Source organism: Mchenga conophoros, linkage group LG5 (assembly GCF_057382185.1).
Source record: "Mchenga conophoros isolate Kocher_MC1m ecotype Shallow Benthic linkage group LG5, M_conophoros_male_GT1.1, whole genome shotgun sequence".
NCBI classification, from domain to species: Eukaryota; Metazoa; Chordata; class Actinopteri; order Cichliformes; family Cichlidae; genus Mchenga; species Mchenga conophoros.
The window spans coordinates 1,690,691-1,718,480 of NC_140530.1; the positions used below are offsets into that span (position 1 = coordinate 1,690,691).

General features: G+C 43.6%; 1 protein-coding gene across 3 annotated transcripts; it reads right to left on the reverse strand.

Moving 5' to 3' along the window:
- usp48 (ubiquitin specific peptidase 48) lies at positions 1-27,790 on the reverse strand. Of its 3 annotated transcripts, none has more exons than XM_085272811.1 (27): positions 27,069-27,789; positions 26,383-26,503; positions 26,102-26,243; positions 24,882-25,009; positions 23,540-23,664; positions 21,554-21,662; positions 21,258-21,391; positions 19,060-19,145; positions 18,423-18,602; positions 16,194-16,331; positions 15,935-16,084; positions 11,584-11,784; positions 10,607-10,718; positions 10,381-10,517; positions 9,599-9,673; positions 9,347-9,471; positions 6,314-6,436; positions 6,140-6,201; positions 5,888-5,998; positions 5,390-5,520; positions 3,396-3,502; positions 3,199-3,306; positions 2,573-2,755; positions 2,364-2,489; positions 2,196-2,244; positions 2,084-2,110; positions 1-717 (listed from the first exon to the last, which is right to left on the reverse strand). In XM_085272811.1, the coding sequence occupies exons 1-27, from the start codon at positions 27,200-27,202 to the stop codon at positions 695-697; spliced, it is 3,147 nt and encodes a 1,048-aa protein (XP_085128937.1). In that variant the 5' UTR covers positions 27,203-27,789; the 3' UTR covers positions 1-694. The 3 variants fall into 3 exon arrangements, 2 of the variants coding, with proteins under 2 accessions (XP_085128937.1, XP_085128936.1); XM_085272810.1 differs by having other exon boundaries at positions 10,375-10,517; positions 27,069-27,788; XR_014892387.1 differs by lacking the exons at positions 1-717; positions 2,084-2,110; positions 2,196-2,244; positions 2,364-2,489; positions 2,573-2,755 and having other exon boundaries at positions 3,274-3,306; positions 5,390-5,515; positions 10,375-10,517; positions 27,069-27,790.

Below are 27,790 nucleotides of genomic sequence, written 5' to 3' on the forward strand. Positions count from 1 at the left end.
TGCTTTGAAAATAACTTTATTGTTTATAAGAAATAACAGTGAAAAGAAGACAACGTGTCACTGCTTACATTTGTTTCTCACCATTTCATTCTCTCCAGCGTATGATTTCCATACTTTGTAGCTATGTAACTGCAAATGCCACATCGAGTGTGTGTGTACAAACACACACATATGCTTATATATACACATACATATACATTTATATATGTATATATAAAATGACTGTGTGGAGGTAATACATGTTCTAAGATTTATGAGCCAGTATATTTGCAATAATTAACAGTAACTAGTGCATTCTTCTGACAAACCTGAAAACGCTGCAGTTACAAGATAAGCTTACACACAACAGAAAGAAAGAGCATCATCTTCAATTTGTCTTCTGTCATAATTTAAAAGATTGAAAAATAAAACATTTTCTTGACCCACAGCAGATCTGAGCTGAAGCCAGGTCTCAGAGTGCAGCGTCTCCAACCTGCTTTCTTTACAAACGTTCGTATCACAGGCCAGACAACCTCATGTAGAGGAACTTTGCAAGATAGTCACAGTTTTATCAAAGAAAGCCTACTCAAAAGGTAGAAAAACAAAGTACAGAACAAATTTAAGAGCTTATTTATATGGACACAACATATTCAAGCTTTTTTAAACTTTCCATCCGTCATCGTTCCAGTTCAAGCACAGCTACAAACAGCTGTCCTCAGTGGCCGAGCAGCCCGGTGCCTAGAGGAGGTCACAGTGATTAGAAAGAAATACAAACACTGTCCGGTCACACGCTGTGTCACAGGTCTGTATGACGAGTGATATGATGAACTACACATCGTGGCAAAATACAGTTTATGGCAATATTTCTTTCTCTTCTACCGCCCCCACAAGAATCACGTGACAGTACGAGAAAGAGCCGTCAGCTGCTCCAAATAAAGCTCAGACTCAAACGTTAGAACAGGCTTTCCCCCGCAGCACGCCGTGTAATAAACACTCACAAAGAAACATGTTAGCTTCATGCGTGGGCCAACACACTCGACGCCCAGCTGGAAACACTTCACACAGGTCGAGGTCACAGAGTTTACAGTGAAAGCACTACTTTGTGACGTGTGGTTATCAGGATGAGAAATGTCTTATATGAGAGTTTGGTCACATTGCACAGCCCTAACACCAGCTGTTTGTGAGTCCTTGGGTTTATGTCTGTGAAGGATCTCAGTCGTCCACGTCCTCATAGTCCAAGGAGCTTGGAGAGAAAAGCGTCTGGACTTCTTTAAGTTTCTCAAAGACGTTTTTAAGATCTCATCCGAGAAGCTTCTTCAGTTCTGAGGAAGCTTCTCGTCTTCAACGAGCTTTCCAAGCTCATTAGACTTGACTTTATGCTTTCTGCTGCTGCCAACTTGTGGATGGGACTGGGAAAACAAGGACACTGGCTGCCTGCTGAGGCGGGTAGGCCTGTCTTTAATAACACGCTGGGTTAGGCTGGGATTGTAACAGCGCTCATCATTAGAAAACAAACACGTCGTCTCTCGTTATACAGCAGCAGCGCTTATGCATTCACACACATTCATACTCCGATCAGCTGGTTCAGTATCCAAGGATACTTTGGCATGCAGACTGGAGCAGCCAGGGATCCAGTCAGTGCAGGGGTGTCCAACTCCAGGCCTGGAGGGCCGGTGTCCTGCAGGTTTTAGACGTGTCCCTGACCTCCTCAACATGTCCTGAAGTTCTCCAGAGGCCTGGTGATGAACTAATCATGTGCTTCAGGTGTGCTGACCCAGGGTGAGATCTCAAACCTGCAGGACACCGGCGCTCCAGGCCTGGAGTTGCCCACCCCTGACCTACAGCCAGCACTACCTGTGGCTCTCCTGCAGCTATTAGACAGAGGGCGTATATACAGCCTGTTTCAGACACAAAGAACTTGGGACAGCCCACATGTGGTTCCTATTCCCAACATTTGGGCTTGTTAGTAAGAAAGAGTTTACTGGTGTCATTCCAACTAACGTATTTCACTTTTTTCCTTCACCTGCTCCATATCCCAGCTGCAGTGGCTCTGTGCCCTACACTGTGACCCACCACTATTATGTTTGAAGTAAAACATGCTCACCTTTAAATCCCTCCTCAGGCATTCTCACTGTGAACAAAGAGGAACAGCCAATTTAAGAAAGCAGTCCTTCTTTTAATCCAGCTGTAGTGGAAGCAAACACAGGCCTACTTACCTTGATAGACATCATCCATTGCAGCGTAATCTGCTATTGGCTCATCAGCCTGCAGCCAAACAACAGAACATATTTGGAGGAAAAGGAAAACGTACGGGATCCCACTGTAGACGTCAGATTATCGTTCTAGCGATTGTTGTGTCAGGATGAGGAAACTGTGATGTGTACCTTCAGACAGATGATGCTCTCCGGGATGATTCCCAGGCTACCCAGTGTGGCTGAGTCATCTGTCAGACTTTTTCCATCAATGAAGAGATTTTGGTCAAATGGAGCCACAGAGAAGGCGTGCATGATCTGGACAATGACAGGCACAGTGGATTTAGTCTGGTCAAACTGGCCCACTCACTACTTTGCGTTCAATAATCTGAATTCCTCACTTGTATTTTCAGCTCTTTCAGAGTCTGATTAGCTGAAACGATGAGCGCTTTCTCTCCTCGGAGTTTCCTGTGTCGGGTGCTCCTCCTGATTCCACCTGGTTTGGCCACGTTGGTCACAACACCAGCAGCAGCTGTGGACACACTGCTGTCACTCAACTTTAGCCGTTTTGCACCGTCCTGTGACTGAAAGAAACAAAGTCTTCATTTGTAACAGATGATGAATTTGAGTCAAAGATACAAGTCTTAGGGGAAACCCCCCCAAAAGACTCAGGGACATCTGTGCGTGCTGCTAGCAAAGGACTAGCAAACTAAATGGGTTTCTTCAAGGTCACGTGAGGTTTTAGAGCCGTCACAGCAGAAGTGACTGTAAAAACAAACTCCTAGATTTAGCAGCAGCATCATTACTCAGACATTTCTTGTAGCTGCTTAGCAGACTTGCACTATAATGAGATATTTTTGTCTGGGTTCATTCATATTTCTCAGTCGTGTTAGTGCAGAGAACCTGCTGTAGCCTTTCTCTGCTGACAGCTTTGACGACATCGCTCGTTGTTGAGCCGAGACGTCCTGCCACTGAATGTAATTACTGAGACCTTTCTCTTGCAGACGCGTGGTGCTTGTGTGGTTACCTGGCTGAAGTCGGGGTCTTTCTCACCATCCAGTTTGGGATGTTCTTCCTTCTCCTCCTCTGCTTCAGAGCTGCTGACGCTCAGCTCTGGAGCAGCCTCCTTTATCATCTACGCACAGGTAAATAAATGTGACAGGAGAGGCTGTTAGACACAGTCAGCGCAGCAGCTGTGAAAAGTTTGAGGTAAAAGGTCTTTACTCTTTTGTCTTCAATAACTTTGCGTATATAGATGGTGGCTTGGGTATACTCTCTGAGGTCCCTCTGCTGCTGGAAAAGGAAGCTCTCTCTGCATTCCCAACACAGATCTGCACACAAACACATCCATTTGAAATAAATCGAGGACAAAAGCCAGAGCATCACTGATGAAGTATCTGATCGGGCTCACGGGTGAACTGTGCCTACGAACCAACCAATGTGACCTTCAGCACAGTTTGGGTCGTGATTTTTGGACGGGCAGACAACCACGAGTGCTCACTGGTCCTTTAGCTGAATGAGCTGGTTAAACTGTATTATAGCCTGCCCTGCCTTATTTAAGGTGCTGTGGAATGAACCAGATGTGAGGTGCACTCTGTACATGAAACTGCCTCAATGATCTCATTTTCATGCACGTTTTTGTGACCTAATATGTGATAACTTGGATAAAGATCGGGCATCTGGAGTAACGCAGCCACAGTTTGTGAAAACCTCAGGCTAGAGCTGGGCGATATGAGATTTTTTCATATCACGATATGTTTTTTCATTTCAGGCGATAACGATATCTATCACGATATCAGCCAAATAACTATATTTGTAAGATTTAAATGTGCCGTTGCTCACAAGTAAAATGTGAAATAATCAGCAGCTTGTTTTTATTTAAATATTTATTTCCCATAATAAGTTCAACAGGGTAGATGTACTTAAGGAACATGAGACTTTTTCAGATAAATAAAGGCAAATATTGCAAACTACACAAAAGGCAGCCGCTAAAGCGTTTAAGTTTCAAAATAGAACAAACGAAACAGACTAAATTGTCAATTCCACTTAGAAACAAAATATTAATTCTAAAAATAAATCTTAGTTTGTTTTACAGAAGAACAGACAAAACTGACTAACTTTTGTCAATATCAAATAAACTGAGAACTAAAAGGAAATTCTCAATCTCTCCTTGTTGTATAGCTGAGCTTTTCAAACAGTTTTAACAGTTACTTTAGTCTGACAAAAGCCGAATGACGAATTAGCGCTTCCAGTCAGAGACTGAGGCTACGTCCACACGTACACGGGTATTTTTGAAAACGGAGATTTTCCGTTTTCGTTTTAAAAAATAATCCCGTCCACACATAAAGGAAGAAATGAAGGAAAACGCTGCTATGAACATGCCAAAGCAGCAGGTGGCGCTAGATTCCTAACCGTGCAGAAATGTTGGCCAATCAGAAGTCTAGAAGCCTCGGTGGGAAAAAGTAAACAAAGCTGGGGCATAGAAGCAGAACCGAGTCGTATGTGTGGAGGGACAGTAACTGTGTGTATATGTAAGCATTTAAACACTGCAGAGAGTAGAATTAACAGTATTGTAGAAATTCATTTCACCGAAACAATAACGTGGCGCACAGTGTGACGCATGCACCAGTTTATTGTATTTCCAGACTTGCTTTCGGCACAATTTACAGTGCAGCTACTCTGTTTTTTGTCAGACTTGAAATAGCCGAAATACCTTCACACTACGGAACTTCTATGGCTCTTCCGTTCGACAATCTCTCCGGCATTGGAACCATCATCTGTTTTCTCTTCGGTCACGCTCGGTTGATTTTTCTAGTCGGCACACTCATTTCCTCCATTACCCGCTGGCTGCTTCCCAAACAAACACACGTGCGGCTTGGCACTTGTGCTGTACGTAACAAGTCACGCGACGTGACGCTGCGGCTGTGATTGGTTCGGCTCTGCGCTACTTAATTTGGATTGGCTGACCTTTTTTTTTTTTTTTTTGAGGACAAGAGCGGCGAGGTCTATCGCGATAGCTTAATTTCTCTATCGAGTAAAAGTTATATCGCGATACATATCGTTATCGTTCTGTCGCCCAGCTCTACCTCAGATGTTTGTCCACATGCAGTATCCACAGCTCTATATGATCATTAGAAAAATTACAGTGGAATTTAATTCTTCTCTTCAATTTGCTCGACCCTCTTCTCCACATACTTCACCCCACTTTGGACTTTTACCAGGTTGAGTGGTGTACTGGGTGGTGGAGCCACTTGGTGTAGTCAGTTTCAAGCAGTGGATGGAGATTGGCTGGTCCACGATGAAGAGTCTGCTGATCACATCCCATTCGCTTGGCCACAGCAGAGCTACACTGTGCGAAACAACCAACAAAATCATTTTTGTCAACACAGCATGAAAAACAAACAGCCCAACAGCTGAAGAATGGCAGCAGGGTAAGGCCTGAGCCATTAACCAAGCATTATGATTCGTTAGCTGCATGCTGACTTCTAATTGGCCATCCTGCAGAGACAATCTAAAACTTCTTTGATCTCGACTGCCAATCAAAGTGCTGATCGTGTGGAGCTCACGGACGTTTCCAAACAGAAAAACCACAACACACTTTGGCCATGAATATACTGCTGGGAAGGTAATGCAATGAACACCTCGGTAAGAACGACACACACCCAAATTTAAAAGCAAGACACAGGACAACTTTGGGACATGTAGGCAGAACTCACTGTTGTGCCTCTCCGTTAATGAGCGAGTCGTAGGTGAACATGAAGCCTCCGTGTGGACAGAGCAGCAACGTGTTGCTAACATTGGACACGGGGGAGGATTTCGTAGGTCTCCTGTGTAAAACACACAGAAGAGAGAAAAACAGAAAGTAAAAGTGAAACTGCAGAATGGCAAGGATTCAAAATCAGCTGTGAATGGTGCATACAGTCAAACTGTATCATCATATAATCACTTTACTGTCAAAACAAACATACCTGATAAATTTTCTCCACTCATCCACAAAAAACAGAGGAACTACATAAAGCACATCTGTGCCCTGGGTACACAAACCAGAAAACAGCGTCTGTATTTACCTTCTGTCATCATCATTCAAACAGTATTACTCATATGAAGAGGGATTGGTGTTGAGTACGCGCTGCTCGGCTTACCTGAGGCCATTTGGTGAGCGCTGGTCGATTTTTCTCATGGAAGAGGTTGAGCAGCTGGTTCTTCTGGTCTAGGGCCATCATCTTACTGACGGCCTCATTGTCCTTTTCCTCCTGCTCCATCGTCTGGAAAGAGAAAACAAATCTTTCAGTTCCTCAGCTGACCAAATGGCACATCTACCACCGCCTGGTAATGGTGCAGAGGTCCATGTTCATTTGTAGGGGTGGGTTTAAAAATGTATTTCAGTTTGAACTAGAAAGTGCATTTTCTGAAGAAACTGTGGATGCCTTTGAAGCATCCACACAACTAGAAAAATGTTCATTTCCTGCGAAAATGCTGTGTGGATGCCTCAACGCTGAAGCTGTCTGCTGAAAAAAGCTGAAAAAGATTTTAAAAAAGTTGCAAAAAGTTGTATGGTGGTGAAGAAACCGAAAATTCTGCTATAAAAAAGGTGCAGAAGCAGAAATTTTTGCTGAAAAGTGGTGAAAAGCAAAAAAATTCTACTGAAAATGGGTAAAGAAGCTGAAATTTGTACTAAAAAGAGGTGAAAACACATGTTGCCAGGAGCAGGATTCGAACCTGGCCCTTCTGATCTCAAGACCGTTACTCATCTCACTGAGAGACTGACAATGCTTCTGAAATTAGCAGAAGTTGTTGGAAGTTGTGCTGATAAGAGGCAAAAGGGCTAAAAATTCTGCAGAAAAGAGGTGAATCAGCAGAATTTCTGCTGAAAACACCTGAAAAAGATGGGATTTGTGCTGAAAAGGGGTGAAGGCAAAGGTGCTGGGGTGGATAAGAGTTAAATAAGTTGAACTGATAACTGAAAAAATTGTTGCCTTAAGCGGGATTTGAACCCGGGCCTCCCAGTCTGAGAACGGCTGCTCATCTCACTGAGCTAAAACACAGCTCATCCCGGCAAGCAAAATCAGTCACCCCATGGATAATGTGGAAGAAACGGGCAAAAAATATTGCATAAAAAATTCAATATCTCAAAAAGCATAGAAGTGCGGAGCACCAAAAGTCATAGCAGAAAGAGCAGAATTTGAACGGTGTAACTAGCACCAAAGCTGAGGGAGTAAAACGTGCGCAAGCAACCAGAATAATAAAGAGAAACAGGAACTCAATAGTGTGGATGCCTTTGTGGCAATAATACAGATGTAGAAGAACAACACTGTGCTTTTCAAGCATTCACACTAATAAAGTGATATCAATTCATTAAATCCTCAAATGATTAGTGAATAAAAATGTATTTTGCCAGATTCTCAGCTTAAAGCTCACAAAACTATTTCAACAACCTCCAAACAGCTGAAACAGTAAATGAGAGCAGGTACACGAGTTCCACACAAAGACGTAAACTCAGAGTGTGGATGGCACACGGCGTCGGGCTGAAAGCCGACAGCTGACGCTGCAGGTTTCATCACTCTGAGCGAGACCGACTAAACCAGCAGCAACAGAAACTGCGCGTCCCGTTACACAACATCATCATGACTCTGCCTGTTTTGTTTCCACCATGATAAAATCACACTTCCTGCACAGCTCTGTGCTCAGAGACCAGTTTCAACTCTGTTTTCTGCATTGTTCGCTTGCTTATTACACACCAGTCTGCCGTTGTCTTTTTCTTTTCAAAACTGACCTCTCACACTAAAGCCTCATTTCTGTTGTTCAATAACGAAGAGATCTAAACTTTTTAAAATGATCACAAATTGCAAGACACTTACCCGTGTCTGCAATCAAACCTCTGTAACTTTGCTCTGCTTCAGCAGCATCAGCTAATGTTCAGGTGCTGATTCCTGGTTTCCTTCAGTTTTTGATCGAATGCAGAATATTTTTAAGGTTATGTGCTATAAAAGGCCAGGCAAATCTGCTTCCTGCTTCTGTGTTTTACCCTCGATACTCTGACACAGAGGCGCCTGCTGTGACGCTCTCACAGTGTCAGCTTTGGTTTATACGTAGATGTAAAAATATGAAGCTGTACTGATAAGTGATCAGAAATATTTCTGACTGACTGAGTCTAAATGGAATCAAATCTAGAAATTGAATGTGATACCAAGCTCTATTCATTTGTAGCTCAATATTAACAGACGGAAGTTTGTCAGCTGTGGTTATCATCAGAGGGACAACATATTCATTTTTCAATATGATTATATCATACGTATTGAATATATCCATCCATTCTTTTCCAGGGGCTGTTGGGGAGCCTATCCCAGCTGTCCTGGGGTGAGAGGCAGGGTACACCTTGGACAGGTCACCAGTCTGTCGCAGGGCCAACACCCAGAGACAGGCAACCACTCGCACTCACAGTTAGAGTTACCACTCAACCTATCCCACTAACTCCACGTCTTTGGACTGTGGGAGGAAGCCGGAGTACCCGGAGAGAACCCACAGAGACACGGGGAGAACCGGCAAACTCCACACACAAAGACTCGAACCACTGTGCCACCATGCTGCCGAATATAGAATACCAATACACTGGTGGAAACCATCAGTATTTCTGTGCATTAATCATGAAGGCTGTCCAGCTGATTTTAATTTAAGGGTCACATCAATGCCAGTTTCATCTGGAGCTGTGTGGATTAGTAACACCAAACCATTTCATTTACTGTAAACAAATGTTCATGTGTAACCTCCTAGGACCTGCGTATATGTGGACGTCACATTTTGGGTTATTTAGACCAACATGCTCAAGTTTGCTCTGCAAGGGCCTGATATCCACTTACGAGGACGTTAAACTGCTACTGTTCTGTTGAAATTTTACATGAATAGCCTCATATGTGGCTCTCATTTTTTAGAAACAAAAATCAGGTAATTCTTTGTTTTTACATTCATCAGGTCCCAATCAGCCCAGATATCAAAGAGAAATTTAAAATGCTGCCGTGGAAGAGTTCGGGTCTGAGGAGGTTAATGAACCATCCATCTACACAACATGAACTGTGTCTGACAAATTGTGATGCAGGCTTAAAGAAAATATACTTCAAACATAATGTAGCTGCAGTGACGGCACAGGGGATCAGTGTGACGCACTGCTGTGCACTAACCAGGCACTGCTGACAGGCCTCTTGGTCCTGGGTGAATTCTGGGGCTTTGGGGAAGTATTCCCGAAACTTGGTCCAAACTTCAGGCGACACCAACTTCCGTTCAGTTTCCAGAATACTCAGACCCCCTACACAGTAGGCACATAAGAATTATATTATGGATGTTAGCACAGCCATAACAGCGAACGTTGTTTTGTTTTTAAAGTGTTTAAAACATCTGCATATCTAATAATTACTGCTGATGGTGGCAAATACCGTGACTGCAGGCGATATCTTCATTAAAAGTCTTCATCTCATCCTCAGTGCACTCCGACAGCTCTGAGCTGAACTCTGCAAACAAACAGGTAATGTTCATATCCAAAACCATGGTCGCAGATGCCAAACGTGGCTGCACATGCAAAGCATGACTGGTGCACACACATAGTCACTGGACACTTTGCTGGTTACAATAAAAGCTTCTCTTTTTCTGAAATACTCAGAACAGCGTGGCTAGCCCCTGTGCACATGCCACGCTCAAAGTAAATTCATCTTTCTCCCTCATTCTGATGTTTGGTTTGCACGTCAGCAGGTTGTCTCGGCCACGTCCACATGGCTAAATCCACGAGTGTCTGCCAAGGAACTGGCTGATTACACATTTGTGTCAACAAGCAGCTGAACAGATGTACCTAATAAAATGGCCTTTGAGTATATTCAAGAGTCTGTCTACAGTTGTGAACAAAAATCTATGAATGTTATTGGCTTTTCTGGCCACTTGAAAAAGATTTTATGAACAAGTAAACAAAAGAATGCCTCAACAACCCTGGGGAGGTCTCTTTAGGGAAAACAAAAACAGGACAAGCATCAGAATCAGGTCAAAATCAATACTTATTATGTAATTAATATGAGGAATATTATGTGCAGCAAATCTGCAAATGATGACTGAATGAAACACAGTAAATGTCTGTTATTTTCAGCTTGGCTGACAGGTACAAAAACACAATAATGGAAGTGGAGGGCAGAAGAAAAAATACAATTGTAAGGGTTATTGGAACCTTTACTGTTGTTGGTGTGTGGTCCCTGTCCATTGGTCTGGCTGTTGTTGTGTGCGGTTTCATGTTCATCCTCCTCCAGCTGTTCCAAAGCCAGTTGCCTCCAGCTCCGCAGAGATGCTTTGCCTACCCAGAAACCTGCACCACTGATACACAGTGCAATAAAATGTACTTTTATATGGACTTAAGTCAGGACATTGATTCGCCAACCTACGCTTAGCCAGAGTGTGCTTACCTGAATGTGCGCTTCACCAGGTTTGAGATTTCCTTGTAATCTTCACTGAGCTGGTTCTTCAGCCGAAGCACTCTGCATCGTTGGCTAACACACTCTCTGCACAAAGACGACTCTAAACAAACACACAAAGTGACCTATACTGTTGTACGGAACATACACTATAGACAGAGCTAATCTGCAGTATTTTCATATTCTAGCATACTCGTGAGGTTACTGACCTCTGCAATAACTGCACTACTGTATAGCTCTGTGTAAATAATCATTCTGCACATTCAATGATATTTAATCCTACAACTGTTTACAACTTGCATAGTTCCCATTTCTGTATAGCTGTATATCTCAGATTCTGTAAAGTTATTTATTTCATATTCTGTATAGTTTTTCATATTTATATCCTGTTCATAGCCTGTACATAGCTTGTACTCACTACAGCCTGTACATACTTAGTTATAGAATATTCACAACATACTTCATACCGTGTACATTATAACATACCATAATAGACCCATTTCTGTAATATACTCACATATCTATATTATTGCTAATATATATTGTAATATATCTATATCACTAAAGCACTTCTGGATGGATGCAAACTGCATTTCGTTGCCCTGTACCTGTGCATGTGCAATGACAATAAAGTTGAATTCTATTCTAACAAACTTTTTTAAACAAATGTTATCGGTTTGCTGCATTCTCAGGCACACCCTATCAAAAACTGTTAAAACACATTTAATAAACCTTTTTCAAAGTGAACAGGTGAATCTGACAGCTGTCTGCACTTGTCATCCTTACCAGTGGTAAATGTGTTGCAATGACACAGTTTGTGCTGAAACAAGATCATTTTGAGTGTAATTTGAAACTCTTAGTTCACTTTGTCATTAGTCTGACATGGTTAAATATGACAACGATGGATGTGTAACTTGAAGAAATGAAACTATGACGGGTGCAGAAGCTCATGATTTGAAAAGTCTAACCATTCAGTCTAGGCCCTCCACCATAGCGTTCATACAGGAGTTGTGCAGCTTGCATGGAAACCTTCCTGGAGTCTCCCACTTTGTCTGGGTGAAGTTTGTCATGAGAACACAAGAAGCGGGAGCTGTCAATTTCTTTAGTGGCAGTGGAGTCATCAAGCCACTTCTTAAGCCAGTCAAGGGGGATAAACTCATACGGCTCACCTGTACACAGAGAAAGCAGAGGGACACAACCATAAGGAGAAAAATCCAGGCTTCTATTGTGGTAACAGCAGGTTCCCTGTACCTTATCCCAGACATACATGTGTTAACATTATCATGTTACACATGCAAAATTACTCTTTCAGTTTCGTAAACAAACAAAACCAAAAACCGACAGGCTCAGAGGCACAGTGCCAGGGAAGGCAGGCTGGCACCGTTGCAGCTGGAAAGTTGCAAGAGATCACCAGAGATCACCTTTGCAAATAAATGATCACTGGCCTGTAAACCTGACTGTATGTGTGTGATGCTGGGGTCCCAGAACACATGTGTCTCAGTGGTGCCAAAACCCAGGCAGGCATGTGGGAACACAGCCTGCACACCCAGTCCTATTACTGGTGCAGACGGTGGTGGACCTAGCAACGTTGCAGCAAGAGCAAGTGGTGATGTGGCAGATGCAAACGGAGAAGCTGCAAGACCAGGCTGAATCGTGGTTCAAGAGTTGGGAGTTCGCCTTGTAATCGGAAGGTTGCCTAGTCCTCCCTAGGGGGGACTAGAGAAAGCGCTATACAAATGCAGGCCATTTACCATTTACCAATCCTGGACGCAGTTTCTGCAGAGGCTAGCTGCTTGGCCTGCCTCCTTTGGCACCGCTGCTGCTCCCCCTGGCTCCGGTGGGACTCTACTGGATCAGGGAGGGGGGTGACCCCCAGGCGTTCTGGTTTGTTGAGTCACAGTGGAGGTGTGTTAGTAGCCCGAGGTGGAGTGGGTCCTGCGGCTGCTGTCACTCCTTTTGGGAAAGCCCAAGCCTTGGCTCTCAGCCTATCCGCAGCGGCGAAAGTCAGCTTCTAAGACGTCCAATGAGCAATAGTGGATTGGCTGTGGCTCTTCCCAGAGGACCACCATTGATGCTTCCGGAAGGCGCTAATGTGGCCGGAGGAACCGGCCTATTCCAGGTGGCTGCACGACTTGGCAAGCTAGGCAGTTGGACTGTGCTTGAGCAGTTCATGGAGGGGCTCCTGGCTAGGGCTGCTCGATTATGGCAAAAATGATAATCACGATTATTTTCACTGAAATTGAGATCACGATTATTTGACGATATTTATTTAACCCTTTAAGACCTACCATAGAACCAAGTCCACCAGAGCTTATATTATTTTTTTACATGCTGTAGTGCCATTTGTGGGAGCATTTCAAGTTGCTATACATCAATACAACTGTTATAGCCCATATTTTAATAATATGTATGCATTAAGTCCATAGTAATTACATAAATTGCAAAAAAGTGCAATAAACTACAAAAAAAATTGAAAATCGCTTTTGTTTACATATATTTCTACTTGGAGAAGTTTAAGAGGTTTATCCCTCAAAACTTTAAATACAATAAAGTTGCAAAAAATAGTTTACAACAACAGGAAATTTATTTTGAGTGTCTTCATAGTTTTATTTTGGAGATACAGCAATTTTTATATACTGCAGGAAAAACAAAAAACAATCCTATGATGCAAATTTGCAAAGAAAACAGCAGGTGCATCATTTCACTGTGGGAAGTGTTACGAACAGCTGATCAGATCGGCAAAGCGTGTTTCTGGAATATTATGTTTTTGTTCCTGCAAGCGCTTTTTATGCAATTTTTGCAAAGCTATATGTGGAAGGAAACCGTGACCGAGGACAAGCTGATGGCATCAGATGTAAGTACAACTCCTCCGGTTTCATATGCAAAACAAATTATTGCGCTAGCTTACACGGTTCAGGTTCTACAGGGATTTAACAATAGTTACACAAAACGGAGCGTGCTGCTCTGACCGGCTTTAAAGGGTTAACAATGACTTTAAAAAAATAATATAACATAGTGTGCAACACCACTGAAGTTTTTTTTTTTTAACTCTTTTCAACCAACGGCAGTCACTCTCCAAATAACTTCTGCTTAGCTTTCCGAGCTTCCCTCGGGTCCTCTTAATCAGCGGTCTCCAACCTTTTTTGCGCCACGGACGGTTTATGCCCGACAATATTTTCACGGACCGGCCTTTAAGGTGTCGCGGATAAATGAGGGAGGGGCTAATAATCGGCTCAGTCATTTTTAATGATCGTTGAAAGCCCAGATCGTAATCGTGATTAAAATTCGATTAATTGAGCAGCCCTACTCCTGGCAGACACATTGGAGTGCGTCCACTGATGTCGACCAGCCAACTGGAACATCGTGGTAACGGGCGAGACAATCGGTTAGGGAGCCACAACAGGTGGCAGGACATCGTCAGGATCCAGTGCCAAGGAGGTGGCTCCGGGAGATAACACCACTGTGGTCACCACTGCCTGCACAGAATACCCCGTCTCTCTCTGCTGTTTCTTTATTGGTCTCAGCGGCTACAGACACTGGACCCCACTCACCGGGAGCTGCACGTACATCGGGGCAGGAATGTCGCAGGTGCGGGCGACCAGGAGACGTTCGTCAACAGTGCCCAGGGAGAGGTGGGGGAGATGTTCTGTTTTGCCAGCCCTGGAGCCGGAGATGCCAATTTCCACCATTACCTCCTCCCTCCATTGTGATGATCAGATAGCGGATGTGTTTTTCATTGCAACAGTGTTTTGCAGATATATTCTCCCCCATGCCCAGATATGCCAGTTTCATAGAGCACTATTCTGTAACGTGCCCTGGTGTGAAGGTGTGTTCATAACCCTACAGGCTGCCTGAACATAACAGTTAAATTGTTCAGAAGGAATTAACTGAAATGCTGAAGATAGGAGTGATAGAAGAGTCGCACGCTTATCCCATGCCCCGGCTCAACAAGCTCCTGGGCCAGTTTGTCACACTTCCATTCGGCTTGTTTGGAGGCCAGGCTTCTTCCAATGTCTCATGGACCGCTCGCTGCATATTCTGCCTATGCGAATGACATTAACATCCATAGTGACACCTGGGGGGAGCATGTACAGCAGGTGCCCACAGTCCTGGAGTACTTGAGGCAGGCGGGGCTCACCAGCAACCCGAAGAAGTTTTGAAGTTGAATGGAAGAAGGTACAGTATCTGGGGTAACCACTTGGGAGGTGTGCAGTTGTACCCACAGGTGCGAAAACAACAACTGTCGCATCCTGACCATGTCACAAGACCTAAAAAGAGGTGAGACGGTTCCTGGCTGATTACAACTGCTGGTTCGTGCTGAACTTCACGGACCAGACCAGCCCCCAGTCTCACCCGAAAGGATGCCACAGATCTGGTCCAGTGGACAGAGCGGTGCCAGGTGGCATTTGTGCAGGGGAAGAAGGCTCTCTGTGGGAAGCCCCTGCTCCACACTCCTAACTTTTCCTTCCCTTTTATTCTGCAGACTGACACCTCAAATAGAGCGCCGTAGGCAGTTTTGCTCCTGAGGGTGGGGAGGGGGTGGGACCGCCCGGTTAAATCAGCCAGAAGCTGTCAGAGTAGGAACCCTGGGACAGCACGACTGAAAAGGAGTGCTGACAAGCTGGTGGGTGGTTGACTCTGTTATTACCTCCTGGGCCACCCTTTCACACTGTGTTTGGATCACAGCCCGCTGCATTGGCTCCATCGCATAAAGCATGCCAACGTCCAGACCACCCATTGCTATATCCCAAGACATGTGTGTCTTAACAGTACAGGGAGGGAATCTGTTGCACTAATAACTGTGAGATCAACAAATCACATCCTATTCGTGGCCTGACATGGCCGTGTTTGTGTGTGTGCATGTACGCATAAATAATTATTCACACGTCACATGCACTGTGTAACAAGGATGCAAAAATAATCAGGCAGTTCCACTGCCTTGGACTGCAGCTATCAAGAGCAAACCTTGTTTAGCAGCACAGCACAAGTTCTCCACCTGCTTGAGTTTCTTTGTTGACCTTCTACGCAATAGACACAGAACATAAAGACTAATACTGACAGCTGCAGTCTGACACAGTAGAGCTGGAATATGTCCAACAGTGGCACCAGAGACTAAAGGTGGTATGGTTTTTTGTGACTCCATCGTGTTGTTTCAGAGGATGAAGATGCTCGAGGAGCCAATAATATACCTCAACAGCCTGACGAAGTAGAGTTTACACTGTGTGCATGTAAGAATACTTTGAACTGTAACAAACATGTGCACACTCTAAGTGTTTCTGTTAAGTGGACTGTGGATGATTAAGGCATGATTTTACCGACCGTCTCTTGCGGGTAAAAGCTTGTAGAGCTCCTTCACCTCTTCATGCTTAGCCTTGCCCTTATCCACACTCTGTTTTCTCATGTCAGTCATCTCACTGCACCATTCCTCAAACTTATGGTTGTCTTGGTCTACCAACCTCTGAAGAAAGGCTGTTGGTCAGAAAAGAGAAAAGACAATCAGACATGCATCACCCAGAGGTCTCCATTTGTTTTTACCAATTGTAGAGGTCATGCAAAAATCAATTCAAAATCGACACACCTGGCACCTCCACATTAGTCCTGATTGGACCTGAGCTTTCCTCCTGCTGGACCTTATACACCAGCATGTATGCATTTCTGGAGCAGTGATAGCCTTTACTGCACTTTGGTTTTTTTGTTTGGGATTTTACCGTCTCAGCTAGGAAACAAGTGGAGTAAAGAAGAAAAACAACTATAAGAAAGTGTATACGTCCCTCAGGTGGTAAAATTGACAATACATTTGCAAAACAAACAAACAAACAAACAAACAAACAAAAAAGCTGGTCCACTGTTGTTAGGAACCTTGTGTTTACATTTTTAATAGTAAAGAACATTATACACCCCTATAAGTGACAACTCTAGTGAACAGCTCACTCTGTCTGGGGCCCCGCCCTGAAGCCAGGCCTGGGGTACCCGGAGGCCAGTGCCATGGGCCCGGCTGGGCACAGTGGCACTGGGTGGCGCAGAGGGCATGGAAAAAACACTTTGACTGCTTTGAAGAGTTTCTGGGAAACCATCAGGCGACTCAGGAGTGGTGCTCAACCCACATTGTGTATAGAGTGGGTGGAGCTCTGCTGGCTTCAACTGAGGATATTCTTGGGCAGTGGAAGGAATACATCGAGGAGCTCTTTAATCCGACTGACATGTCTTCTGTAGTGGAAGCAGAGTCTGGGGACGAGAGGGACGATTTGACTATCTCCGGGGGCGAGGTCACTGTTAAACAAGTTTAACAGAGTTCCTGGGCTGGATGACGTTCACCCTGAGCTCCTTAAGGCGCTGGATGTTATAGGACTGTCTTGGCTGACAACTCCACAATGTTGCGTGGAGATAAGGGGCGGTACATTTGGATTGGCAGACCTGCGTGGTGGTTCCCATCTTTAAGAAGGGGGACCAGAAGCTTCAGCTATAGGGGGGATCATTCTCCTCAGCCTCCCGTGCAAGTCTATGCCAGGATGCTGGAAAGGAGACTCCCTCCCCTAGTTGAACCTCGGACACAGGAGCATCCCAGGTTCTGTTATCTTCCTGGTCACAGATCACTGGACTAGAGTGGGGCGATATGTAAAAACTTTCCAACCGACAATCGTCAGTCCAATAATCGATGATGAGTGATACATTCATGCATGCGCAGACCTTTTGAATGTAATCATGCACGGACTGATTTGGGCGTCTAAAAGACAGAAGTCCACACCTGGACAAACTAATTTCCCTCCAAAGTTAGGGCTGTCAGCGTTAATGCCGTCATCATGATTAAAGTTTTTAACGCGCTCAACCCATCTGGAGCGCAGAATGAACAAACTTTGGACCAACTGTCTGAAATGCGTTGACAGAGACTTTTCAGGGATTTTGACTCAGTCTGCGCTCCAGATGGGTTGGGTTAACTGTTAACTGCGTTAGTCACATTAACGCTGACAGCACTAAAAATATTTGTCAAGGATTTTTTTCATAATGGCCTCTGGCTCGCACTGGAGCGGCTCACAGCCGAGTGTGAAGCGGCGGGAATGAGAATCGGCACCTCCAAGATTGATAGAGGCTCCTCAAAAGGGTGGAGTGCCCACTCTGTGTCAGACATGAGTTGCTGCCCCAAGTGGAGGAGTTTAAGTATCGCGCGGTCTTGTTCACAAGTACAGGGAGAGAGGAGTGGGAGATCGACAGACTGGTGCTGCAGCTGCAGTGATGCAGATGCTGTACTGGCTCGTCACAATAAAGAGAGAGCTGAGTGTAAAAGGTCGATCTATGTCCCTACCCTCAGCTGTGGTCATGAGCTGTGGCTGGAAGAACGAGATTGTGGATACAAAAAGCAGAAATGAGCTTCCTCTGAAGGGTGTCTGGCCTCTCCCTTAGGGACAGAGTCAGGAGTTTGGCCATCCAAAAGGGCTCAGAGTAGAGCAGCTACTGCTCCACACCAAAAGGATGCCTCCTGTGTGAAGTGTTTCAGACATGTCCCACTGGGAGGAGACCACGAGGCAGATCCAGGACACGCTGGAGAGATATCATCTCTTATATATATATATATAATCTCGGTAAGATATAATCGCTTACCGAGGAATGCCACGGTGCTCCCCCAGACAAGCTGGAGAAGGTGGTTAGGTCTGGGCTTCTCTGCCCAGACCCAGGTAAGCAGAAGAAAATGGACGGATGGAAGAACATTATACATTAGAAATAATATTTGGCAACAATAACACAACGTTACATGGGGATTTCACAAAGGTACTACTGAAGTGCCCCCATTTCCATGCTACTTACTACGTACCAATGTCCTCCTCAATACCAAGCTGTAGCTTTTTGCCTTCCATCTTTTCAATTTCCTCATCGTTGAATTTGTACCAGTCGCCAGTACGAGCATCTTTCACGTGGGCGATGTAGTGGCCGGAGTAGGCACTGATTCCCCGATGAATCAGCACTGCGCTCAGTTCATAGACACATTTCTCATCTGGCGAGACGGAGACATAACATTATAACTCATGTTACTGGGTAGTAAGACCGTCCTCAACCATACAGGAGATGTAATCACTCAGCCCAGATTCAGAGATGGTCTGTGCTGGGCCCCTTTAGTTTACCAGTGTCTACATACACAATGAGTCTGGGGCCACTTTAGAGACAGGCTGCAAGTGAACTTTTTCACATGTCACTTTGTTAAAGTGCAACAACTGGCAGACAACAGATGATGTATTTATTTAGGTACCTCAAATACATAGGTGCAATCCACATTTGAGCTATGCTATGACTAGGTGTGAACTAATGTAGCTGTCAACGTGTAACTGAATCCCTCAAGACACAGTTGTATCTATAAGCTGGACCACATTCCTGTTGTATAGCTGCCACAAGCCAGTGCAAGCTGTTGAATCAGTGCGGCTACTTTCTGTGGCACACGGAGAAACTGCTCATACCTTGCTTTTCTTCTAGGAAAGGCCCCATGTCCAACTGCTCTGGAAAGCTGATGAAAGAGTTGAGCTTCTTCTTGTGGCCTGTTTGTCTGGAGGAGAAAACACATGTCTGACCTCAAGGCAGAAGAAACCAATGACATAAATAGTTTAATTAATTAATTCCAGCTAGTTTCCTTAAAAAAGTGACTTTAAGAGATTTAAAAAAAAGATTAATTTTAATACTGCTATGTATTTTAGTTGAGACTAGAGCTGGGCGATAGAACGATAACGATATGTATCGTGATATAACTTTTACTCGATAGAGAAATTAAGCTATCGCGATAGACCTCGCCGCTCTTGTCCTCAAAAATAAAAAAATTAAAAAAAAGGTCAGCCAATCCAAATTAAGTAGCGCAGAGCCGAACCAATCACAGCCGCAGCGTCACGTCGCGTGACTTGTTACGTACAGCACAAGTGCCAAGCCGCACGTGTGTTTGTTTGGGAAGCAGCCAGCGGGTAATGGAGGAAATGAGTGTGCCGACTAGAAAAATCAACCGAGCGTGACCGAAGAGAAAACAGATGATGGTTCCAACGCCGGAGAGATTGTCGAACGGAAGAGCCATAGAAGTTCCGTAGTGTGAAGGTATTTCGGCTATTTCAAGTCTGACAAAAAACAGAGTAGCGTGCACTGTAAATTGTGCCGAAAGCAAGTCTGGAAATACAATAAACTGGTGCATGCGTCACACTGTGCGCCACGTTATTGTTTCGGTGAAATGAATTTCTACAATACTGTTAATTCTACTCTCTGCAGTGTTTAAATGCTTACATATACACACAGTTACTGTCCCTCCACACATACGACTCGGTTCTGCTTCTATGCCCCAGCTTTGTTTACTTTTTCCCACCGAGGCTTCTAGACTTCTGATTGGCCAACATTTCTGCACGGTTAGGAATCTAGCGCCACCTGCTGCTTTGGCATGTTCATAGCAGCGTTTTCCTTCATTTCTGCCTTTATGTGTGGACGGGATTATTTTTTAAAACGAAAACGGAAAATCTCCGTTTTCAAAAATACCCGTGTACGTGTGGACGTAGCCTCAGTCTCTGACTGGAAGCGCTAATTCTTCATTCGGCTTTTGTCAGACTAAAGTAACTGTTAAAACTGTTTGAAAAGCTCAGCTATACAACAAGGAGAGATTGAGAATTTCCTTTTAGTTCTCAGTTTATTTGATATTGACAAAAGTTAGTCAGTTTTGTCTGTTCTTCTGTAAAACAAACTAAGATTTATTTTTAGAATTAATATTTTGTTTCTAAGTGGAATTGACAGTTTAGTCTGTTTCGTTTGTTCTATTTTGAAACTTAAACGCTTTAGCGGCTGCCTTTTGTGTAGTTTGCAATATTTGCCTTTATTTATCTGAAAAAGTCTCATGTTCCTTAAGTACATCTACCCTGTTGAACTTATTATGGGAAATAAATATTTAAATAAAAACAAGCTGCTGATTATTTCACATTTTACTTGTGAGCAACGGCACATTTAAATCTTACAAATATAGTTATTTGGCTTATATCGTGATAGATATCGTTATCGCCTGAAATGAAAAAAACATATCGTGATATGAAAAAATCTCATATCGCCCAGCTCTAGTTGAGACAGTACAAAAGGTGAACACAGCTACTCCAGCATCATCCATTCGACTCTGAAGTCTCAAGATGAGTGAGTGCCATCTTGGTTTAAAACACATAACAGATGTAACGTGGAAGAGTGGGCCGGCCTGTGAAACTGTGTTCAGCATTTCATGGATAATCCTACTTGTTAAAGCATAATGTGATCAGGATCTACCAAACTTAAGTTTTCATTTGTTGCGATCCAAAATGAGTGAGCAGCACACAAACATTTTCCTCAGCCTTCTCTTTATAGAAACTCTAAATCCTTTAGGTTTCTTGGCTGCCCCTTGTCAACTCAAAGCTTCAGATCACAGATCGTCTATAGGACTGAGTTCTTTAGGCTGGCGAGTGCACTCCACGACCGTGCTTCTCTTTACCCACTTCTTTGCTGCCTTCTATTCTAGCTGGGTTGTAGGAGATTAAGTACTTAATTCATTCAATGACATCCAAATCAATTGATTACTTTTATGTAATATTAATATTTAGTTGATATCCTGCCCCCATTTAAATGAAACCACCATAAAAATTACAGATCAGAGAAATGCAGAGTGATGGCTGACCTATCGAAGACAAAGCGCATGAGCTGCAGGTTGAGGGTTGGAGGAAGGCTGTGCAGCTTGATCCTTCGGGTGGCATTCTGCTTACTCTGACACGTCTCACAGAAGTAGCGGTTTTCCCCATCCAGCTTCTCCTCCTGCAGAGTGAGGAGCAAGGAAAATAAAGTCAGAGCATTTAAAAGGCAATTCAATTCAAACTGGACAGATCTAATATATGCTAACATGTGACTGATTCTGATTTGAAATAAACTAATTCACTAATGTCATCTACAAACTGCGTGTAGCTGAATGACAGATACCTTTAAGAACTCGGTGACACACTCAGTCAGGCTCTTGTGGCCCTGGATGTTCAGCTCTAGCTCGTAAAACCGCGATGGAAGAGCAGATGATCGTCCACACTGGTTACACCTGATGAACAGCCAAAACAACAGATTTCCACCTCTGCTTTATGCACTCTCAAAAACGCCAGCTGGGTCATTTTTGAGATGAATGTTTTAAAGTTTGGGGGGAAAGTCCTGAAGTTTTTCAGTTTTTTTTAAATACTTACTAAGCATCCCATTCTTCTTCAAACCAAAACCATAAAACTGCTGAGCACTAGGGATGGGTATCGAAACCCGGTTCTCAACAAGAACCGGTTCCCACTGTTTCAATTCCTTGGAATTGTTTGCCATTTTTAAAAACGATTCCCTTATCGATTCCAGTCGCCCCGAATGACGTCACCACGTTGCGGAGCGTCATTTACCTGGCAGGAAACATGGCGGCTCAAACGCTCAAAAGTTTGGTTACACTTTACGAGAACGGATGACAACAGGGCAACTTGCAATACTTGCAAAGTAGATATTTCATCAAAGGGAGGAAACACTACGAATATGCAAAAGCATTTGCTCACAAAACACACGATGACCTTAAATGAATGTCGTGTTTTTAATTCGCTCCGGACTCGTGAATCTCAACCGAGCAGCAGCGGTAACGTTTGCACGTCCTCTCCCGTTAATGCGGCAGGTAAATAATCAACAACAGTGCATATTATGTTAGCGCGATCTGCCTTATTACAAACCTGCCATTACTGTGCATTTAGTGACCATGATGAGAGAGACAGAGTCTGGCTCAGATGCTGGCAGCTCTCGCTGCAGTCTGCCGGCAGCGTCTCCTTTCAGGCCAGGATAGACGAATGTCACCGAGCAGTGACTCAGTTTGTGGTCAAAGGCTTGCACCCGTTTGCCACAGCAGATGATTTTCAGTAAGTGAATGTGTTTAATTGTAGGCAGGGACATTACTGGATATTCTTGTGTAATTGTTACAGAATAATTTATGTTATACTTTGTTATTGCTACAGAAGAATATTTATTTTATTATTTTACATTTACAATATTTTTTCCTGGGGACCCTGTGACACCCCATTGAAGAGCCGTAGGCTGGATCTCTGAAGCTCTCAGTGTTGGGTTTGTAAGGCCATGTTACTCCTAAATTTCTATCTTGTTCAAAGAGAAGATATAAAACACAGTTCCAAGTGTTCTCCTTTTTTAAAGAGAATCGATAAAGAATCGAATCGTTAAACAGAATCGAAAATGGAATCGGAATCGTGAAAATCTTATCAATCCCCATCCCTACTCAGCACATTTGAATGATTCATGTTGCAGTCCAAATGCTAACTCTAATATGAAATAAATATGCACACACACTAAGCCACACCTGTGAAACCCCTCCTATGTAGCAAACGGCAGAAACATAAGATAAAGAACTATTTTCCAAGAACTGTAAACATAAACAAGCAGCACATCTGTGTGGAACAGGAGACCTTCCTGTCTTCCTCATCACTGCATTCTGACAGGAACCAGCCTGACACACAAATGTGCCGTGTCCAAATCACTGTGTAGTTTTGTGTCAAAGTCAGAAAAGCCATTGTATACAGTTCTTATGAGCCAAGGCCCAACAACTCACTCACAGTTGGGGTTCAAACTACAGTTCTGTAAGGGTTAGCAGGGATACAGACTGATGGAAAACTTAATCTTCAGCAAAGAAGTGTATGTATGCTGAGTTTCTACCAACCAATGTAACGTGATGTAATGTTCTGTACTGACGCTAAACATGTTCTAAGAACATGTTCTCCAAACGTTAAGCACTTAGAGCTTCAGCTTCACAGACAGAGCTCCATCTGCGTCAGGCTTTGACAGCAGAGCTCTGAGGTGAGCATTTACACGTGTTAGTACTATGTCACATGTGAAAAACAAATCCACACACAGCAGTACTCTATTGAAACAAGTGTAAGTAATAAGAAGCCTTACACAGTAACATAGGAGAACTGTCCACAGAACTGCTGCTGAATGACGTTCCGCAGGTTCGGGTTCTTCTGTTTGGACAGTGTGTCCTCCAGCAGGGACAGGAACAGCTTCGAGAACTCCTGGGCATCCTGAAAATAAAGGCTCTGAAGTCAGTAGGACAAAAAGCAGAGTGTGTGCACGTTCCTAACAAGCTTGAAAGCCAATATTTGCTATGAGCACCTTTATTCTTCAACACATTCTCAACTCTTAGGCAAATTTTCTCTGAGTGTCATTTGTATACGTGTTTGTAATCGGCTGCTCGTCGTTTTTGCACTGCTAGAGCTGCAGCTACTGAAACACAGAACACCCACTAAGAATGTTCAACGAGTAAAATTCATTTCACTTTGACCTGCAACAAACCAACGCGATGGCCACATCTATGGAACAGTGCGCTTTAATGTTTGAATGGATCCAGTTTAAAGTGTGGAGCTCAGATGTGCAGCCATGAGCAGCCAACAGCAGCACCAAAATACACACTCGGCCATGAACTAGTTCACTGGAATTAAAATGTTTATCTGACCATTTTGTCTGCTAAATCAACAGAACAGCCACTTTCTGCAGCATTAATTGCACGGGCTTTGTTGCAGCAGTATTGTATTTTGTGACCTCGGTTCTCTGAAAATGTCTGACTGGAGTAGGTGACACATTTTCTGTGGAGGAAGCCTCCAATGACCCATGAAGTAGCTGTTTTAGATTGGTCACATGATGTCAACGCCACACACAGGGGAAACCTTCGGTTAACTAGCTGATAACTAGCTTCATTTGACTGTTTATCCAGTTTGGCAGTGTTAGGGAGTTAATCCAGGCCGCACACTGGTTGACCTGACTTTGTAATACAGCCCACAGTTCTCGAGGTGACTTACCTTGAAAACAAAAAACCTTAAAAAACCCCAAACACCTAAAAACATAAAGTACAGCACAATAATTGACTATATCTGGGTTTTTCTTCCTGATTTACTGCTAAGTGTTGATATTATTCAATTATAATGTAATTTGTACATGCCTCTTATGGGAACCAACTGTGGCTTCTAGTAACAAAATGGCTAAAAATACAGTTTTGCCAAGTTTCTGTTATGTGTACAGAACAGCGATTCATCCTGTAAGTTACGTGTGCTTTTTAATGCTCGAGTGATTCACAGATCAGTGTTTAGTGGCTTAACAAACATTCCTTTGAAAATGTTCAGGGACAAAGACTGGACTGAAACAAAAGCAGTGTGCAACAAAGAACTTCAGATTGTCTCAAAAGATATTGTGAGATCATTTTGCCTGGCTCCTTGGACACATAGATAAATGGGACTGAATGTACCTGTTGCTGTCCTGTGTCCAGACCAAGTGCTTTCACTAGCCCTGAAGGGTCGATGTACTTTCTGTTGCTATTCTGCAGGAGAGCGAACAGATACTGTAGATGCTCACAGATGGACTGGGGCTCGTAATCTGAAATAGACAGAGGATAAGCCTTCACAGTATACTGTATATGCACTGTCACAGTAGCTAACATAAAAAGTCAACTTTTGCTTTAAGCAAATTATGTCAGTTACTTGAAAATACATTCAAAACAGTAGAAATGAGTACTAGTCCAGCAGAGCATTGGGCCTTTCACATTTCACACAAGAAAGTTTGAATTTTGCTGTGCGCTTGCCAAATACCCCAAGCTGCTCTCCAATGCATCCATCAGACTGAATGTGAGTGAGATGACTGTATTCTCCTCCGTTTTGGTTGTTCCGTGAAGTGATGGTGCATGTAATGATCAGTCTTTTTGTCACACACTCACACCGCGAGGTGCAACTGGGGCAACTCAGGGTTCAGTATCTCGCCCAAGGACCGAGATACAGACCACACAGACCAGAGAAACCAGGACTGCAGGACCAGGGATTGATCCTCCAACACTGGGATTGGTAGAAGACCCAGGTGCTTTACAAGAAAAGTTACATTTACTCATACATTCACAAACAGCTTGATTCTGGACACTTTTGCATCACACACACGGCCAATTTAGAATCTAACAACCAACCCTGTGTTTGTACTTTGGGTAGGAACCAGTATGGGAAATGGACTGGTTCTTATACAGCATTTTTCTACTCTGAGCACTCAAAGTGCTTTACACAACTTGTTCATTCACCCAATCACACAAGCACTTTTCCCTAATAGGTTACTAAGTGCTTTCTAACTAACGTTCGCACAACATTAATACTCCGATGGACGCATCGGAGAACAACATGGGGGTAGTATCTCGCCCAAGGATATTTGGCATGCAGACTGGAACAGACTGGGATCGATCGAACCACCAACCTTCCAGTTAGTAGGTGACCTGCCTGCTCTACCACCTGAGCTACAGCCACCAGTATCAGTAGGAATCTATGAAAGCACAAGAACAAGTGCCAACTACTGCATACCGACGTGTGTACTATGTTATTTATATGTACAACAAGCAACAACACCTTTCCAAATCTGGCTAAAACCTGCCGAGTTTACTTGGAAAACAAATAAAAACACAGAAGCAGCCCAGGATTTAGTTTTGACTTATACCAGACTCAGTGTCATGTTCCTCTGCTCTTGAATTTTGGCACTGATAGAGACTCCTACGCAGCTCCAGGTTGTGGAACCATACTTGCAGAAATGTGTTGACGTAACATGTTGCACCAAGGTTGGTCAACCCAACAAATGTGTTCTAGAAAGGGGCAGAGACAGACAGAGAGACATAACCTTATCTTTACATATACTGTTTCTACATGTGGCCAGGACTTGGACTGTCAATCATCAAGCAAGGCAGCCAAAAAAAGGCCATGTGAGAAAATCATTTGCAGTACCTTTTCTCGACGTTCTGAATTTGGGTCATCGATACTGTGAAAAGCACTTTCATCAATTTCTCCAAGCCATGCCTGTTCACCAATACCAACCAGGCAGTTGGGATTCCCTTTGCAGTTCCTCCTGGAAAAGCAAATGAATACTATTAACTTTACTGGTTCACACTTTGGCTACATTGCTCTTAAACAACGCACAGCTGACAAACACAGCCACCCACACATTTAGAATAGAATTCAACTTTATTGTCATTGCACATGTCACAGGTACAAGGCAACGAAATGCAGTTTGCATCCATCCAGAAGCGCTTTAGCCACGATATAGATATATTACACATATATTAGCAATAATATAGATATATTTGTATCCAGGTAGGGGCCACGGGGTGAGACCAATAATGGTTTTTGTAGCGCAACCATAGCAAACAGTGCGGACCTTAACAAGACACTAGCAAAGTGTCTGTGTGCTAGGCTGAGCTAAGTTGTGCAATGTCAAATTCGAGAGTGGGTCTTCATTAGCTTTCCTACAGTCTATAAAACTGCTCCACAGACTTGATGCTTGTCCGCAAGCGAGGGAACAGCCGACCATTAAGCCTTTAACTAATCTGAATATAATGTAGTTCAACAAATGGGGTATTTTCACTAACATGCGCTATCACAACAAACATTGTTTAGAAATGTTGATACTGTACCTGCAGGCACCTCTTTTGCAGGCCGGGAGGTTGATTCGATATGCTAGCTCTATATGCTCCTGCCTGATTTCTTCTGGTTTCACAGTTTCCACCCAACGCCAAGCCGCTTTCTCCAGCTGTACGCGAGGCGCCATAATTCTATGGAGTAACGTTAACCTCTGCCACACATACGACACGAAAAAACCCCCAAAAGACTCAAGTTAACTAAAGTGGAAACAGGAATGCTAAAACTGTCGGCTAGCCGGAGTTATCGCTGGCCGTGGCTTGTTTCTTGAGCAACCTCCAGGTAGCCAGCTAATGCTAGCGTTCTCTCATAACCCTGTTGAACATAGTTGTAAGTCCATGAGTCCACAACGTAACAACGGAAGGGTTAATAAAAGACGACAAACTACCACTAACAGTATTTGCAGGGTAACGCCAGAAAAACAACACTCTTACTACGGTTAGCTAGCTAGCTAGCTAAAATGTAGCCCGACCGGCTGTGCTAGCAAGTCATTTTCCTCTGTACTTTCTATTTAACGCTCTCTAACGCTAACGTAGCAAGTTTATTGTGTTAAGGTCAAATTTCTCGAATCGTTCATACGTGCAGCTGCTTCACCAAAGGTATTTATGTATTTTCACATTTTATTCACGGTTTATTTTAGATTTAGCGCCCTTGCGTCAGTTTATAAATAAATTACTTCTCCGCTCAAAATCAACACGACGTCAAAATGTGACGTCGC